At 42.8% G+C, this 18,617-nt stretch overlaps 3 protein-coding genes across 4 annotated transcripts in view; 2 read left to right on the top strand and 1 right to left on the bottom strand.

The window, feature by feature from the left end:
• Window positions 1–8,742, top strand: part of LOC308084451 (semaphorin-4B-like) — a 90,627-nt gene extending 81,885 nt beyond the window's left edge. Inside the window, exons 14-18 of one of the 2 annotated variants that reach the window (XR_013933088.1) lie at window positions 57–145; window positions 274–451; window positions 1,439–1,705; window positions 2,172–3,097; window positions 3,133–8,742. Coding sequence is in view for 1 of the 2 variants with exons in the window: in XM_080427111.1 (XP_080283237.1) it covers window positions 57–145; window positions 274–451; window positions 1,439–1,705; window positions 2,172–2,514 (877 nt within the window). In the remaining variant the exon portion in view is untranslated. Of the gene's footprint in view, window positions 1–56; window positions 146–273; window positions 452–1,438; window positions 1,706–2,171 lie in introns of both variants that reach the window. The other variant, XM_080427111.1, reaches the window with a different exon arrangement.
• A 3,795-nt stretch (window positions 8,743–12,537) lies between these two features.
• Window positions 12,538–13,599, bottom strand: LOC308088032 (zinc finger protein Pegasus-like; the record flags this gene model as incomplete). The annotated part of the gene is made up of 1 exon (XM_080432369.1): window positions 12,538–13,599. The coding sequence occupies one exon, from the start codon at window positions 13,597–13,599 to the stop codon at window positions 12,538–12,540; it is 1,062 nt and encodes a 353-aa protein (XP_080288495.1).
• Window positions 13,600–14,659: 1,060 nt separating this feature from the next.
• On the top strand, window positions 14,660–15,763 carry LOC308088028 (mRNA export factor-like; the record flags this gene model as incomplete). Its single annotated transcript, XM_080432360.1, has 1 exon — window positions 14,660–15,763. The coding sequence occupies one exon, from the start codon at window positions 14,660–14,662 to the stop codon at window positions 15,761–15,763; it is 1,104 nt and encodes a 367-aa protein (XP_080288486.1).
• Between the last annotated feature and the right edge of the window lie 2,854 nt (window positions 15,764–18,617).

Below are 18,617 nucleotides of genomic sequence, written 5' to 3'. Positions count from 1 at the left end.
TCCTTTTATTACAGGTGTTAAACCCGCCTTTGTTTTTGTTTTTGTTGTTGTTTCAGCCACTGGCAGCAGGATGTAGAAGAAGCCGACACTTCAGCTATATGTAACAGAACCTTTCCCAGCTCCAGATGGAAACCCAAACCCTCCCGTGAGTCAGATCAGACCATTCACTTTTGAACAAAATACTTTTTTGGTAACTTAAACATCTCACTTACACATAACTAGACGTTCCCATCTTTTTTTCCGTAACTCATCATAGTTGTTTCTTTCCTGCAGCTCTGTCTCATTGCCAGCTCATCACCATCCCAGCCAATACCTTCAGAGTCCTGCCCTGCAAGCTGCGCTCCAACCTGGCAACCAGGAGGTGGCACTACAGGGACAACACCAGCCAGTTCCTGTACGCCACCGCCGAGGGAAACCTTGTGGTTGTAGCACCACCGCATTCTGACACAAGGTTATTATAGTTCCGAATTTTGATTAGTTAAAGGACGACTTCACCCATTTTCAACCTGTCTTCATATAATTGCTCCTCACTAATGCTCATGATAAAATGGTAAAAAAAAAATCTACTCGGTCTGTGTCTCAGAGGAGGGCTGTGGACACTTCAGAGTCCTGTCTACCAGTGACATCATTGATGGGGAATCCAAGCTAATAGAAACTGCAGGCTTTTTATTCCTGGAAAGTTGCAATGCAATAATAGAAACCATTGTTCTCACGTTCATAAAAATCTAAATAAAACATTTGAAATCTTGTTTGGAAAAAAAATCCTGCCTAACGATGATGTCACTGGTAGACGGGTTTCTGGACTGTCCACACAGCCCTACTATGAGACACAGACCGAAAAAAAATGCTACCATTTTATCATGAGTATTAGTGAGGACCAAGTATATGAAGATAGTTTGAAAATGGGTGAAGTCGTCCTTTAACTAGCGGGTTTGATAGTTTAGTTTTTATTTAGCAAAAATGCTTACGTAAGTTTTTTAATTTAATTTTTTATTCATTTTAGTTTTAGTTTTAGTTTTTACAGCTTGGCAAAGCTGTCAATAAACAGACGCTGTAAATGACATTTCATGTCACTCTTGTTTTTTTTCATAACATGGGGTATTTGTCAGGTGCGAGATTCAAAAAGGTCAGAAAAAGTATTGAGTAATTAAAAACATACCATAAAAAAGTTATAAAGTTAAACAAACGGAAGATTGATTTAATATACAACCGATATACTAGGCTCATGGGGAATAAATTGACAAAGGGTAAAACTAAGTACTGTACCTTTTCTCTATTATTTTTGTTAGTTTTACAAACAAAGTTTCAGGTAGTTATGGTAGTTTTGTAAAGCCTCTTTTATTTGTATTTCAGTTGACAAAAATGCTGTTTTTGTTTCAATTCTAGTTTTGAGTTATTTGGTTAGTTTTACTTAACTATGACAACCCTGGTCCGACAGGCTGGACACATATGAATGCTGGTCGGAGGAGGAGGGCTTCCGCCAGATTCTGGCCAATTACTGCGTGAGGGCGGAGCCCCGGCAGGAGAGCACCACTCTGACTGGACACTCGCGGACGCCGCACGTGGAGCGGGAAGAGCCTATCATCCTGCCCGGCGAGTCGCGTTCCACGCAGATCCACACCAAGAACTACTTGAACGAGCTGATCGTGGTGTGCGCCCTCCTGGCCTTCTCGCTGGTCGTGTTCTCGCTGTTCGTTGTCTACAGGTCTGCTACTGTTCTTTAAAATCACAGCTAAAATCCTCTCCGTTTGCCGATGCCTTATATTTAGATTTTTTAATTATTCTTCTGCACTATTATTATCTTTTTATAATGCCTTTTTATTTCAACTTCTCTTGTTTCCTTCCTTTTTTACTGAATTGAAATGTGCTTTTAAAATGTGTTTCTTTTGCTTAATGTTTTATGTAAAGCACATTGAATTGCCTTGTTGTTGAAAACATGCCATGCTGTTTATACCAGGATTTCCCAAACGTTTTCAGCTCAAGAAGAAAAGATACAAAAAATATTTTGAAACATGTTAGAAATTGATTTGTTTTGTGGGGGGATTTTTTAAAATGTTTAAAAAGGGGATATTTACTCGTGACCCACTAACACGGGTCCATTGGGGAACCCAAAATGGTTCCCCAACTCTTTGTTTGAGAATCTTAAACCTAAACATAAACTTGCCTTGCAGGAACCGGGACCGCATGAAGTCCATGCTGAAGCAGGGCGAATGTCCCAGCATGCAACAGAAGAAGCCGCGGCTCGCCGTGGGGGGGAAGCCCGCCGAGAGCCTGCCCCTCAACGGGAACACCGTTCCCGTGTCCACCTCGGACCACAAGGGCTACCAGACGCTCAACGACAACTACATCTGCAGCACGCCCACGCACGAGTCCTCGCCCGACAACAGCAAGAGCTTCTCCGAGTCGTCGGAGCGGCGGCCGCTCAACCTGAAGGAGAGTCACGTGGAATACTCCCCCACCTGCCCGCGGCCGCGCGTCAGGCTGGGCTCCGAGATCAAAGACTCCATCGTATGAACGACGCGTGTTAACGACGTTAACCACTTAAACCCTATGGACTTTGTTGACAGGGGGGACCCCTTCTCAGGGGTCTGTACTCGGCCCCCCTCCTTTTTTTTCTTTCCCTCTACGCCAAATCTCTTCGCCGATCTGCTATTTTCGCCGAATGTTCGCCTGTTCTTTTTGCCGAATGTTCGTCCAGAATAGGGACACGCTAGGGTTCATGTGGTTAAAAAAAATGCTAACACCGAATCTGTACCGGGGGACACGGAACGTAGAGGAGAGGAGACCCTGCCCCTCTACATCACAGCACATCTCTTTAGTTTGTCATCATCTTTTAGTTGTGTGATCAGTGCACGGAGGAGGACATTTTCTGGAACCATTTCTGCTCCAAAGCCAGTGGTGTGTGTGTGTGGTCGTTTGGTGGGCGGGAGAAGTTGTGTTGGCATGGAAAAGGAAGCAAGAATGGCGATGTGGCTCTTCCCAGCATCACTGAGGCAATAGCAGATGATGAGAAAAGTCACAACACAACTTGTCATTTACTTGAGTCCTTCTCATAGCCACTAACTTTCTGTGTGTGTGTGTGTGTGTGTGTGTGTGTGTGTGTGTGTGTGTGTGTGCGCGTGATTGCGTGAGTGTGAAGTCTGCTGACAATGTCTACTATTGTTCAGCATACCACTAGAACAACGCAACATCATATGCTAATCACTGAGACACAAAACCATCATGATATGCTGACAGTGGGATGGAGTCAGAAGCACATTGTGATTGTATGAGCATGGTGGTCAGATCAAGCCACCCAGGAGAAAAAAAGCACATATCGATAGATGGAGCTCTCACCATCCTGTGGGAGTGAAAAGGACCGTCACTAGAACCTAACCGATGCCAGATTCTTGGATCCGATGGGAGAGTCCTAGACCATCGATTACCAATGTTTTGACCGACATTTTTTTATTTATTTAGCCACTTAAGCCCTATTCAAAGATTTACAAAAATGTTGATACACCAGGTTGAAAGTGGTAAAAAAGAATCAGCATTATAATTGGCGATACCAAGTCAAATAATCGCAGATATATCGGTCTAGCTCTACCCGTCACTTGAAAACAGGTCGGAGTAGTAAAACCTGCTCAAAGAACAGTGTTCTGAAGCTTCAGGACTATGGAATTTACCTCCTGAATGCACGCTGCTGATACAAGTCGGACCCAGACGTCTGTTAACTGTGCCGTGGACGGAAATAAAGGATGGTTTGTTTGCAGAGCGCACCTCCACTCATCTGAAACCAGCCACGTTCTTCAGCTTTGAACTGTAGAGGCAATAAGACCATTTGTCATCATGGAATTAAAATGACTGCGGTACCGTCTCTTCAAAGCAAGAATTAGCCAAGGACACGACGTTGCTTTAACAGTGAAACTGAAAAGACATCTTCCTTTAAACAGGATCTTTGGGGGATATGGGAGACGTACAGACAAGCCAAGACACGACGGAATGCCCACATCTGTTATCACACCAAAAGCATTATGCACACTGTGCCAAAAATATCTTTGATTGTCTTACTCTTATCTGACTGAAATAGTGCCATTTCCTCACAACCACTTCAAGCCTCGCCTTCTGTTAGCACTGATCACTGTCACCATCAGCACATGTTTGGAGTTGGATCAGAACCGGCTTTCACAAAACCATCTTCGTAACAGTCGCTCTTCCATACTTATGGAAATGTGTGGCAAGGATGGACATACTGTCTAGTAATCTCATCTGAGGCCTTGTTCAGACTGTAGGCAAATCCAACTAGTTTCTCAAATCTGATCTTTACCTTATGACTGACTGTCCACACTGTTATCAGACATTGTTGACCTGTCTGCGTTGGTTGCTATGGTAAGTTACCACAGCAACCAATGTAACAGCTTAACGACATAGGCGTGAGAAATTATATTCTGTCGTACGTGTCACTCGGTGAAAATAGCAGACCTACAATCTCTCAATGTGTTTTGCGTTACAACTCTTAACACAATGTGATGCATCGTGAGCTTGTAGATCAGCTATTGTCCGCATGTGACACTGTCAACTGTTTAAATCTGGCATCAATGTTCAAGTGTCCAGACTGAGACATCAGATTTGAATCGCATTTCAAACCACCTAGGAAGGTGGTTCAAATCCGATCAGCAGAAAGTTTCAATGTGGTTTTCTGGATTGGTAAAAGAAAAAAATAATTGTGTGGCCAATCTGAACATAGCCTAAGATGTTTTTAGTTTTTTTTCCTAAACCCAAGATAGAGAGGCATTTCATTCATCTCTTTAGCCTAGACTGCTGAAACCTTATGCAGGGGTAGGGGTATAAAATAATACCTTAACACAGTTATTCCTAGTTCTGTTTCATGCATACATAAATACATGCATACATACATTCAGCAGAATCATTCAAATTGCCAGGCCATGACAGTAATGCGAAAGCACAAGTGATGATCAGGGGTGTTGAATATATTCAGGTTTGCACATTTCAATAAAATTAACAAGAAGAAGCACGACTACTGAGAAGCAGAGGGTTTGACTGATCAAGAAAAGAAAAAAAGATTAAGGTCAAATCAATTCTTATGACAGGGACCATTGCAGCCAATGTAATACTATTGCAACCACATCGCTCAGATTTTGTAGAGACTTAAAACGCAGACTTTCCAAAGATGTAGGAAACTGTATTTATAGTATTCTGTAAGGGGGGCGTGTTCACAGACCGCTTTTTTGAGTTAAACAGCGCATCATGTCCAGAGCGCTTCGTACTAAACACGTTTATTGACGCCCCGCAGCGCTCAAACCGATCAACTGTGGTGGTAAATGACAGGGTCGTCCTCTCCAAAAGTTGAACTATTTGTGCTTGAAGCGCCCAGAACGTTCTTGCCAAAAACGCTGGACCCTGAGAGCGCTGAAAGGCGTTGCTCTGTGTGGAGAAGAGGAGCGCTCCACGCGTGTCTTTACCATAGAAATGCATGGCAGCTCAAAAAAACACTTTCTGTGGACACGGCCCCCAAATTCTGATATAACTCACATTTCCAGCGCCATAAAGACGACATGGCAGCATTAATGTTGTGGAATGTATCACCAGTTAAGTGTATTGATCAGATTAGATCAATATATATTCCAGAGTCCAAAAAAAATCAATATTTTGCTACAGTATATCAAACACTGAGGAGATGACATAACGCTGTGTGTCTGCTACAATTTTGACAAAGTAATTGCACAGAAAGCATACTGCGCAACAGTGGTCAGTGTTTATTTGTGTGTGTGTGTATATATGTGTAGTTAATATTGTGTGTTTTTAAGGGACCTTGTGCAAGATGTCTTGTAGAAATAGTTTTGAAACTAGAGAGTGCACACTGCTGATTCTTATGATTATTATTTTTCGTAGTGCTTTATTGCGTTCAAACACCATACATTACTCCTGTTGCACAAAACACTGCACACTATGTTCTTAAAGGAACACCTCACCCGTTTGCAACCTTATCTTCATATAATCGGTCCTCTCTAATGCTAAATATTGTGCCATTTCTGTCTACTCAGTCTGTGTCTCAGAGGAGGGCTGTGGACAGTTCAGAAACCTGTCTACCAGTGACATCGTCGGTAGGCAGGTATGGTCATTTCAAACAAGATTTCAAACTTTTTTTTTTTTTTTTATTAGTGCAAGAACAATGGCTTATGTTTTAGCATGCTAACTTTCCAGGAAGGTTTCTCAACTGTCCAGAGCCCACCAATGAGACACGGAGTGAGTTGTTGGAAATGGTGCCATCTCATAATGAGCATTAGTGAGGACCAATTATATGAAGATAAGGTTGAAAATTGGTGAAGTGCACCTTTTATTGTCCTGGTTGCTATTTATCAAGCATTTCAAAGTAGTGCCACCCAGTGAATAACGTGTTGACGACAGGCAACAGACTTTTACCACACAAGCATTTTTGCTATTCAAATAGATGTGAAACTGTACCTAGCTGTACCAGAGCACTGGTTCTCAAAGTGGGGTCCTTGAGGGGGTTCCAGGGGGTTTAAACACAATTGTTCGGCTTGACAAAATCCCCTCTTATGGAGGTCCCTAACACAAAATCATTTGAAATGGGGGTCTGCGGCGAAATATATAAATTTGGGGGTCCTTGACATGAAAACAGTTCCAGAACCATTATTGTCAGGCAACCTAGCTAAGAGAAAGTGAAACTTGGATTACCAGTAGAAATGTTGTCGTTCGCACGGGGGACCTGGATTCATATCCCGGGAAGGACATAACAGTTAGAGATTGTGGCTTTAGACAGGATTTATACTTCATCATACGATGGTGTGGCACACCGAAATGGCAGATCTACAATGCATCACAGCGCATGTGATTTTGTTGTGTGTGTGTGTGTGACTTTTTTACAATTGTTTGCCTATAATGACATGCCCAAAATAGGGACGCCAGGGTTAATGTGTTTGATGCCACTTAAACACACCTATTCTGAGATGCTTGATAGATGAGGGCCATAACACATTTTCACAATGCCTTTTTAGGTGTCATTTTTGCCTTTTGCCGTGCGCCACATTGTTCGCTCACACGCCAGTGACCTCACCAGTGGTGGAAAGTACTCAAAAGTACTCAACCCCAGTACTTCAGTCAAAGTATAGATACTCCTGGTCAAATATTACTCGACCACAAATGAAAGTTTCTCTGTCAAAGTGCTGGCGCACTTGCTTTACAAATGCATACAAGTATTCAAACACGGATGCTTGATTGATGAAATGGTAAAGTAAAGTAAAACAAAATGCAGATTATTTTCACTGAAAAAAAAAAAAGGGGCTTAGTGGTTAATTCATAATGTATTTTTGTAAGCTTTGGTCCCGGGGGTCCTTTCCTAGAAATGTAGTGAAGTCAAAGTACAACATTTGTCTTTGGAATGTAGTGGAGTGAAAGTCATAAGCCTCCATTCGTTACTGTCCACTACTGGAGCTGAGTCACCAGCGGGGGCAGTGTGGTAGAAGGCTTGATTGTAGCTCTCCATTGGGGCGACACCAGAATGGGTGTGACTTTGCCTGCCAACAAAGAGCTCAAAATGCTGCTCCAAAATAGTGGCTCATTTCTTAAAAGCGCTTGTGTCAGAAGTTCTAATGGCCTTCAGAACAGACAGTAGTTAGCAGATAATTCAACTTTTTACCGGCTAGTCTTATTATAAAAACGCTGAAGCTACAACTCTTTGTATTCCAAATGAGTTCTTAGATGAATATTGGACTAAAGGTTAAATTACATTTATCTAAGACTTTAATCAAAGACGCATCTGATAAAGACAAAACAATAAAGCTTTGTATGCTGCTATTACTTACTTGGGCAGTTCCCACAGCAATGCATAGTACTGTACTGTAACATGAATGTAGCCAAGTCAGTTACAATATAGATATACTGTATATCACATTTTTTGCTGAACATCTGCAAGGATATATGGATATAGCCTATTACAGCTGTCTATTTTCGTACAAATGCAAAACCAAGAACCATGTTGCAGCAGCATTTTAGAGGACTTGACTTTCCAGCACTCACGCTACAAGTGAACAACCAATTTGGGTGCAGTCGGAAATACGCTCTGAGGGTGCTCTCTGGTCATTTCGAAATTCAGAGCGCTATACGCTCTCGGAGAACCCGGTGTGCACACTCCGACCACTCCCAACTGAAAGCCAGGTTGTCCTCCTGAGAAGTCATTGCAAAATGCGATGGCTGCGGCTTGTTAGGTACTCTTAGACAGTATTCAACATGCATCTACATAACAAAACATTAATAATCCTGTTTATACACGAATTGAATTAATTTTCAAATATGAACATTTCAACGAGCATATATTCTGACCATTCGTAAATTAACTTAATTCAGAGCGCTCTATGGCGTAAAAACCAGAGCACTCTGAGCAGATTCCCAGGGTGTATTTCCGAAAGCGCCTGATTTGACTGCGCTGTGCAGCACAGCTCTAAAATGTTTCTCATCAGACAAGAGACCGTGTTAGCGTTGTCTCCGCATCATCCTCATCACACTAAAACACCATGAGTTTAGTTGACTGAACAACTATTACTAATGTGGTCTTGTATGCCTGCATGAAAATGTTTCTTTTTTTTATCAATCGGTTGTGTACAAAAATGTCGTGAACTGTATTTTTTTGTATCATACATTAATATTGTGACTGTTTTTATTATATTGTACATAAAAGCACTTTATTTTAATTTTTTTAATAAATGAATTACGTGTTTTCAAGCTTGTGTGTGGGTGAGTTTCATTCAGTGGTTGATGAATACTCCCCCAAGTTTCATCATCAATATCGTTGCTGTGGGGTGGAAACCTTGTATGTCCAAATGCGTTATTTTTCAGGAAATGGAACAAAGAACCTGTGTTCCAATGGATCTAATGTAGTTATCCCATATTAAAATTGCCTAGATGGTGGGTGGGCGGGTGGACGTCACAAACGTAACATGCAGACCTGCGAGGCGCACCGTTGCTCCGATCCGCACCAACGCTGGTCAGGGGTCTACCATCAGAATGGCCACACCACAGCCGCACCATTGCTCCGGCCCCTGTGTTCCTATTGGCTGGGGTTTAAACAGCCATAACTCCAGTCCCCAGCATGCTAAAGGCCCCAAACTTGGTAGGTGCTCTTAGACGGCCAATAGGGACAGGCTGTAGTTGCTTAAGCCTCGCCCCCTCTGTGTTCCTATTGGCTGGGCTTTAAACAGTCATAACTCCAGTTCCCAGTATGCTAAATGCTAAACTTGGTTGGTGGTCCCACAGACTTCCAATTTCATATTTCAGTTTTTTTCACCGCCCCTGTATGTGAGGTTTGGATATTTGCACCCCCCCAATCCTGCGCTGTGATTGGCCACCAGTGTACCCCCCTAACCCTGCACCGTGATTGGCCAATCACAGTCTATTCAGGACTATGATTGGCTAGTGAAACATGACACATGTGCATAGCCCTATAAATAGGACTATGCACTTAAAAAAAACACGTTTTTTTTTAAAGTGAATCACACTATTTTTTGTACATGATTGGTTGACTCCATTCAGTATTGTGATTAGCTAGCAAGACACCGCCCACTTCACACTGGGTGTGATTTTTGGGCGGTGAAACCGCCCCTATATGTGAGGTTTGGATATTTGCACCCCCCAATCCTGCGCTGTGATTGGCCACCAGTGTACCCCCCTAACCCTGCACCGTGATTGGCCAATCACAGTCTATTCAGGACTGTGATTGGCTAGGGAAACATGACACATGTGCATAGCCCTATAAATAGGACTATGCACTTAAAAAAAACACATTTATGTTTTTTTTTGCCTGCCATAAAACCTAAAAAAAAACACATTTATGTTTTTTTTAAAGTTAGGGGTGTACAATGGTTGGTCCACAATATTACTTTTCTTTAAGTGAACTTCCATCACTGTGATGACCACTGTGACCACACCGCCCACTTCACACTGGGTGTGATTTTTTTCCTATAAGTGGGTTTGGGACCGTAGTGAAAAGACCGTCGTGAAAATTTGTCTTTCGCTGTACTGTGATTGGCTGACTCTATTCACACCCTTTGCTCAGTACTGTGATTGGCTAGCGAGACGCATGATGAAATTAATAACCTATAAATAGCACCACGCACTTCAAAATAAAAATAAAAAAATTAAGTGAGCTTCCATTCTGGGTGTGATTTTTCCTTCCTACTTCCGGTTTGTCGGATTGCCTAGAAAATGTAGCCTACCCATCTGAGCGGCGTTGAGTTCAATGGTGCAACCCGGAAGTGGATCTGTTCACTTACCTGGAAGTGGTCGTCAGTGGTGGAAAAAGTACTAAGATTTTTTTAAATGTAAAACTACCAATACTGCGATGTAGAAATACTCTGTTAAAAGTAAAAGTCCGGAATTCAAAGGGCCTACTAGAGTAAAAGTAAAAAAAAGTATTGGTATCTAAATGTACTTAAAGTACCAAAAATAGAAAGTACTCATTATGCCGAATTATTTCTACAAATCTAAATCTACAAAAATCAAAATCTACAAAGTAACGAGTAACTAAAGTGTTCAAATGATTGTAGCGGAGTAAAAGTTTAGTATTTGCCTCTGAGATGTAGTGGAGTAGAAGTAAAAGTACAGAAAATTGGTAGTACTCCAGTAAAGTAAGAATACCTCAAAATTGTAAATGTACTCATTTACTTTACACCACTGGTGGTCGTAGACCCGTACCTCAATCATTGTGATTGGGAGGCGGGCCTTGCTTTGACATGAGGGGGAGGTGGGGCCTTGCTTGCTCTCACTTGGGTTTTGTCGTCATTTGGCTTGCCAGTCATTCAGGTGGACCTGGAGTCCAACTTAAGGTCACGGGTGTTTGAAGTGCATCGCTGCTCGGCAGCAGTGTTATAGCAGTGTTTAACACTTCAGTCGGTGACCAAATCTAGTTATTCGGGCCATTACACGGCCCTCATATCTAGAGTTTGGGCCGCTATGCGGCTCTCACACCTACGTTATACCACACATCCGATTGATAATTGATATGCCCATATATGGAGATCTGTATCTATCAGTCCATGTCCCTTATATGCCTATATGGAGATCTCTCTATCCGTCGGTCCTTGTCCCTTTTATGCCCATATGGAGATCCCTGATGTCATCAGTATATGCCCATATATGGGCATGTCCCCTTTTGTGCCCATATATGGAGCTGAGTGATTTGTTTGCACCTGATGCCATGAGGACTCATTGAGGTTAGACAACACACTCTATATTTGGACGTAGCTGCATTGGGTACTCCTTATATGGTTATGGCTGAGTCATGGTGACATGATCAGAGGTCCGTCCGTGGGCCCTCCCCTTAATATAGGATATAACATTACTTGGTTCAATATAAAATTGGCTTAAAGGACAACTTGTTTTTTTACAACCAAGGTTTATGTTTTAGTAAATAAAAGATGAGTGTTAAAACTTTTTTTTTTACTGCTTTCCATAGTTTTAGCAATTTGCACGATTCTTTTTTTTACTGCTTTCCATAGTTTTAGCAATTTTCGCGATCTTTTATACAGTGGACAGTTTCTATAGTTTTAGCAATTTTTGCCATCTTTTTTCCAGTGGGCGGGGGCATTCGGGCAGGTGGCTAAATATGTATTCTTTACACAATAAAAAAGGTCCCGTGGTCTTTGATGGCCAGATGTGAGTTATTGGGGGCTAAGAGCTACTGTAAATAATAATAAAGAAATCGCTGGGTTATTGTGTAAAAGAAATGACATATTTAGCCACCTGCCCGAATGCCCCCGCCCACTGAAAGAAAGATCGCAAAAATTGCTAAAACTATAGAAAGCAGTAAATGAAAAAAAATTACTCATCTTTTATTTACTTTAATTACAAGCTAAAACATAAACCTTGGTTGTAAAAATAAAGTTGATCTTTAAGCACATTTCTCTAAAGTAGTAGATCTACAAGCTCACAGCAGTGTGAGCTATTTTTGCCATATTTGTGACACTGACTAAGTAGGACATTAATTTATAAAAGAAACATTCAAATATGGAGATACAAAGTTTCTGCCCGACAGCAACGACATGTCATACTACTCTGATAACGGGTACATACAGAAGTGCCCCTGACAAATTGGTAGTGTACTAGTAATTATACAATTAAAGTTAAATATTTCATCTAATGTGTACTTCCTTGGCCCAACTGGCTGCATGCACAAAAAAAGTGACACCGATCTGTACAGTGGTTTGAGAGTTTACCCTTGGACAAACACACATTTGTAACATTTTAGAAAAGCAATATACTACGCGAGGGCATCGATTACCTTGATTTTACAATGGCTAAGATGGCCAGTGACACTCTGCTTCGCGTTGAGCCTCACTATGCTTCTTAGCCGTTTATTATATATTTAAGAACTTGTTGTACCGTTTATTGTAGATGTCTGTATTAATCAGTCTTCATGCCTTTTATTCCCATGCTGTATATAGGCATCGCTGATGTCATCAATATGATGTCATACAGTCATAGTAACTGATATCCGAGCAACGCTATGCTACGTGGGGAGTATCATTCTGTATGTTTTCCACGAGCAAAATGGCACGCAAAGTCGTACTTGTCTCTGCACGTGTGACCGCAGATGTTGCACTGGAACGGGTGTTCATATCCATGGCAGCCCATGTGAATGGTATAGAGGATGTTATCACCGAAATGGACGTCACAGTGGAGGCATTTCTGAGGTTGGTCTTGGGCGGGCGTGCCAGGCTGGCTGTGGGAAATATGTGAAGTTTGTTTGTTGTGTTCAAAGCCCAGGAGCCCCGCCCCGGAGGGGCTGTACCTCCTGTCTTCTGTCGAACAGGAGTCCTCAGCCAGAGGTGATGTCTGGACCCCATTCGTAAACACAGAGAGTGGCGAACCCAAGGCCTGATGCTGTGTGACGATGGGGGGCTTCTCATCCTTGGAGACCCCGTCTGGGGACACGGGAGGTACGTAAGCCGATTGGCAAGCGATTGTAGACATCTGGGCTGGTGGGTCGTGGCTTGAAACACTGTTGGCGTTGCTGCCACTTAAATTGCTGTCAAGGTATTTTTTGGCCATGTCCTTATACTCATCATTATTCAAAGGGTGGTGCAGCTCTCTAGAGAGGTCAATCGGGTCATCTGACTTTGGCGCTCGCTTCTTCTTTGGAGGTGTTAATTTGACAATGAGCCGTCTACCGTATGGCAGGGACCTCTTCTTTTTGGATGGCGGAGAGCGCTCCCCTCCCGTTGTGGGCGGAAGCTTGTGGCAGCGTCGTTCGTGGCGAGAGATATTGCGCCCGTATGCAGAGGTGAACGAACACAGGTGGCAGTGGTGGGGTTTTTCTCCTGTGTGGATTCGGATGTGCTCTAGCAGACGAGCCTTCTTGTTGGCGTAACTGCAATAGCTGCACTTATAGTTTCCATCCAACGTCCTTTCCCAGCCATCCTTCCGTATCTCTGATCCCTCCTCCACCTGGGCCTCTGATCCTTCCTCCCCCTCTCCTGACTGAGACCCAGCAGAAGAGGGGAAATTCTGTTCACTCTTCGTGGTGTCGGGTTGGAATGATGAATCTCCCGTTTCCTTAACTACGCAAACAGAGCCGGTGATCATGTTGACATGCTGGGTTTGTTCTGTCAGATAATCTTGGAATTGTGTCACCTTAAAATCCACAGGTTCTATCATAATATTGTCCATTTATAATTCAAACTGAGAAGCCGGTCCTTAAGTGTGTCCCACAGCTGTGAAGTGGGGAGGCTTTTATATACGGATCAAGCGTGACATGCTGTGACATCACCAGCCGTGATGGAGTTGTGCTTTTCCACGGCAATCATTAGTCACGCCTCTTCTTGAGGCCAGCCATGACAGAGCAGGAATAGGATATTTGTCCTAAACAAGATGATCGACTTTGACCGACGGGAGTCCATAACCGCATATCCGACCGATATGCCCATATATAGGCATATATGGAGATCCAGTTGACCAGAACTGCCAATCCGATCAATATGCCCATATATGGTTATCTGCACATATATGGGAATATACTGATGACATCGGTGATGTCCATATATGGCCATAACAGACAGATAGACCATTTAGAGATCTCCATATTTGGGCTTAAAAGGGACACTGGAAGACAGACAGACATACAGACAGACCATATAGACTCCCTATATGGGCATACAAGGAACACAGAAAGACAGTCGGGTACTGCACCGAGTTGCATGCTGCAACTGGGTTACGGCATGCATTCTCAACTTGCATCGTTCCCAAGAGCGAAATCTCTGTGTGGGTGTTCCCCACATCTTGAGAACCATCAGACCGATCAACCTCAAACCCGCCTCGCTTATTGCCAAGGACCCAAGGGAGTGGTGTCGGGCAGATCGGGATTGTCCTGGAACGTCGCACAGAAATATATCTCCATATGGCAAAGGTCAGCCATACAAACTACAGTACACACGCACATACACACTCACAGAGATTTGCAGAATTTATAGATGGAATTTATAGTTTTTGCCCAAATATGGAGATGACTGACATCATCAATATGACATAGAGCAAGTGGCAGATAATTGTGCTATTTATGTGTTTTACTGAGACGTACACACACATTGTCGGGTCATTGGTAGAGCTCCTGCACACATCGTGGGGTTACTGGTAAGGTTGCTACACCATGAGTTTATTTGGATCAGCTACTGGCTTTGGAACCCCAGGGCCCAGCGTGTTTCGAAGCACATCAACAACATATATCGGCCACAACCCCATGAACGACATTGAAGTTACTTCACCCCCGAGCGACAGCGTCAGCTGCCTGGAGTTCAGTCCGGCCTCCATGCAAGGGAATTTCCTCATCGGTGGTTCGTGGGCCAACGACGTGCGGTGCTGGGAGGTACTGGACAACGGCCAGTCTGTCCTCAAAGCCCAGCAGATGCACGCCGGCCCCGTGCTGGACGTCTGCTGGAGCGACGACGGGAGCAAAGTGTTCATGGCCTCCTGCGACAAGACGGCCAAAATGTGGGACCTGAACAGCAACACTGCGGTGCAGATCGCACAGCACGACGGCCCCATCAAATCCATCCACTGGATCAGAGCCCCCAACTACAGCTGTGTCATGACTGGCAGCTGGGACAGAACGCTCAAGTTCTGGGACACCCGCTCCTCCAGCCCCATGTTGACACTGCAGCTCCCGGAGCGATGCCACTATGCCGACGTGGTTTACCCCATGGCAGTGGTGGCTACGGCCGATAAAAGGCTGATCGTCTACAACCTAGAGAACAAGCCCTCTGAGTTATGTAAAATAGACTCTCCTCTCAAGCACCAGCACCGATGCATCGCCATCTTCAAGGACAAGCAGAATAAGCCGAAGGGCTTTGCCCTGGGAAGCATCGAGGGTCGCGTTGCCATCCACTACATCAGCTCTTCCAACCCAGGCAAGGATAACTTCACCTTCAAGTGCCACAGGTCAGACCCAGCTTCTGCCTCCTACCATGACATCTACCCTGTAAACGACATCTCCTTCCACCCCGAACACGGTACGCTGGCCACCGTGGGCTCAGACGGATGCTACTGCTTCTGGAACAAAGACAGCCGCACCAAACTGAAGCAGTCGAAGCAGCTGGACCAGCCAATCACCGCCTGCTGTTTCAGCAGCAACGGAAAAGTGTTTGCCTACGCCTCCAGCTATGATTGGTCCAAGGGACCCGAGTACTATAACCCCCAGAAGCAGAACTACATCTTCCTTCGAAATGCTACAGATGATCTGAAGCCGAAGAAATGAGCTTCATGGGCCGTGTTGGGTTGCATCTCTTGTGGGGGGGAAAAAACACATAAGACAGGCTTTAGGGTATCTACGTCCAGGCAGTGTTGTAAGAAGCGCTCAGATTTGTTTAAGTAAAAAATTATCTAAAAAAAAGCAATACCACAATGTAGAAATGTATTCTCATCTCAAAGTTCTTCATAAATGATCTACAAGCTCACACCGTGTCAGGATGCGACAACGTTGTGAACTTATTAGATCAGCTATTTTCTAATCGCGAAGTATAAAATGGCTTAAGTGGTATAACTGGAATTCAGCGTCAGCTTTTCTCAGTTTGTTTGAAAGCCCTCCAGGATGTTACATAATCATTAATCCAATCAGGGCTAATGATATGCCATTCTGAACTGAGGTGCTGTGAGAATGGCTCCTAGGTCTGATTTTCACCCAGTTTTTTTTTAAACAGCTTAATTGAAACTAAATCATTACATGGGCCATAGTTGTATTCACTTAAGATAAACACTCACAGCACAGTGTCAGTTTTAATGAACATTTTAATTAATATTCATTCATCCTTCAGCTATTACAGTCCTCAGCAGGGGCAATTTGATGTCCTGTATATGATGTACAATACACTCATAGAGCTATGTCATATTCAGTGGCGGAAGAAGTAGGCCTACTCCGATTTTTTAAAATAATATAAAAATACTCTGTTACAAATAAAAGTCATGCATTCAAAATGTTACTTACACAAAAAGTACAAAAGTATTGGCATACAAATATACTTAGAGTACTAAAGTAAAGACAGGGAGACCCCTGTTACTGAACACTCTATACAGCTATTTTATTTTACAGCCGACATTGGGTTGTAGATGTCAACTTCTTTGTCCATATGCAATCCTTATGCCTTACATTATGCAACGTAACCCATGCAACAATTCTATCATATTGTATTTACACCTTTTAATACCTACGATATAGCCAGTGCTGGACACCGTACTCAGCCCCTTGGGATAAACTGTTTTGCATTCACTTGGCGTAGAACCTGTGGGACAATTAGCAGCACATGTATTTAAACGTAGTAGCTGTGTTTGTTTGTGCAGTAGTTCTACAGTATGTAGCCTACTGAGATCACTCTGCAGGACTACACGTAATTTCTCTCTGTCTCTCTCTCTCTCTTAGGCTACATGATGTGTATTGTGTGTGAGTGCTGACCTGACGTAGCGTTGTGTGGTAGATATCCCATTACTTTTCTACATCAGCAGCAGCTCATCGGCTGTCACCACCCGTCTGGTGAAGAGCAGAGAAGCTAATTTGGTATTATTAACAAATCACTGTACTGTGAAAGTGTCCTTTGTTTTCTCCACAACTGAAAACAATTACAGTCGGCTCGGGCTTCATTCTTTGTGGTGGTTGCATATTTCAGGGCACCATGGTTCGCTGGTGGTGAAATTGAAAAACAGATTTACTTTTTCAGAATCAGTGACAGAGACTGCATTGAACTCTGCATAATATCGTTTCTGTCGGGTGGAAAACTTCTATGTCCAAAACCGTTACTTTTAAGGAAATGTGAAAAATAACCTGTCACAAGCTCTTTTTATTGGTTCATCTATAAAACAAACAGACAGACTGACTACTACTGCTCCCTACTTGGAAGTTGGGAATGCATGTCCCACCCAGTTACAGTACCTGTTGTACCCGTCTCTCTGTCTGTGTCCCTTTTATGCCCATATGGAGAATTCTGTATCTGCCTGTCTGAGTCCCTTTTATGCCCATATATGGAGTCCAGGCCAAGCTACAACGTCAGTACTATGACATGAATACAAGAAGGCTCGGTACAACAACCCAGTCGGACCCGGTCAAATCTGGCAACCTCGGAACTGTCGGAACTGCCCGGTAAAATCTGTTTTATCTAATTTTACACTGAAGATCACTGGAAATGTGTGTTTTTAGTCATTCTTTTTGAGTGCTTTCGACTGGATTGTTTCATGATGCAATTAAATATTGTTTCCGAATGTTCCTAATAAAAAATCTAATACAAAATGTGTAGATGCTAGGGCCTTTTCCTTCTGTATACTGTGAGTGTCCATGTTTCGGCCCTGTATAACATTATTATCATCATCATCATTGTAGGTCATGGACTTCCCCATCCACCCAGCAAATTGAACCCTGGAATGAGGCATATTGATAGAAAATGCATGAAACACATCCATTTCAAACATGAATTGTATCCTGCAGCCATACCTAACTATGCTAAGATAGTTATAGTATAGATATACGGTAGCTGCTATACCTTATGTTTATCCAATAAGCAGAAGGTAGACAGGATATGTATATCAGTGCTTGTAAACTAAGCATTTCGTTGCTATCTTTCAGCTGATGTGCAGCAATGTTACTCTGTTGATTTAGACACATTCATAAGCCCTGTACTGATTCTACTTTATTCAATATTGGTGTATGACTCCACCTGGTGGTGAATGGGCAAGCAACAGCAACCAACCCAGTCACCATAGTGTAAGTGTATGCAAAGCACATATTGTCATCAAAGTATACTTACAATACCAAATGCAAAAGTACTCATTATTATACTCATTATGCAAACTATGCAATTTTTTTCAAAATGTCTCAAAAGTATAAAGAATAAAATAGGTATGCTTTGTAATAATGATAATAATCTAAAACTGCAAAGTAACTAGTACAATATTTTCTTGATTTATTCTATGCATAATACTACTCCTCCTTATGCATCTTGTGTTGCTATTTATTCACAGTGTGTGGTTTATTGACATATTATGACTCCACATTTGGGCAAGATGTCAGCACATTCCCTGCCCTAGTAAAAAAATATATTAAATATTTCAAAAAGTACAAGACATTG

This window comes from Gymnoscopelus braueri (assembly GCF_963280865.1).
Source record: "Gymnoscopelus braueri genome assembly, chromosome: 1".
Classification (NCBI taxonomy): Eukaryota; Metazoa; Chordata; class Actinopteri; order Myctophiformes; family Myctophidae; genus Gymnoscopelus; species Gymnoscopelus braueri.
This window is presented reverse-complemented; position numbering and strand designations above follow the sequence as displayed.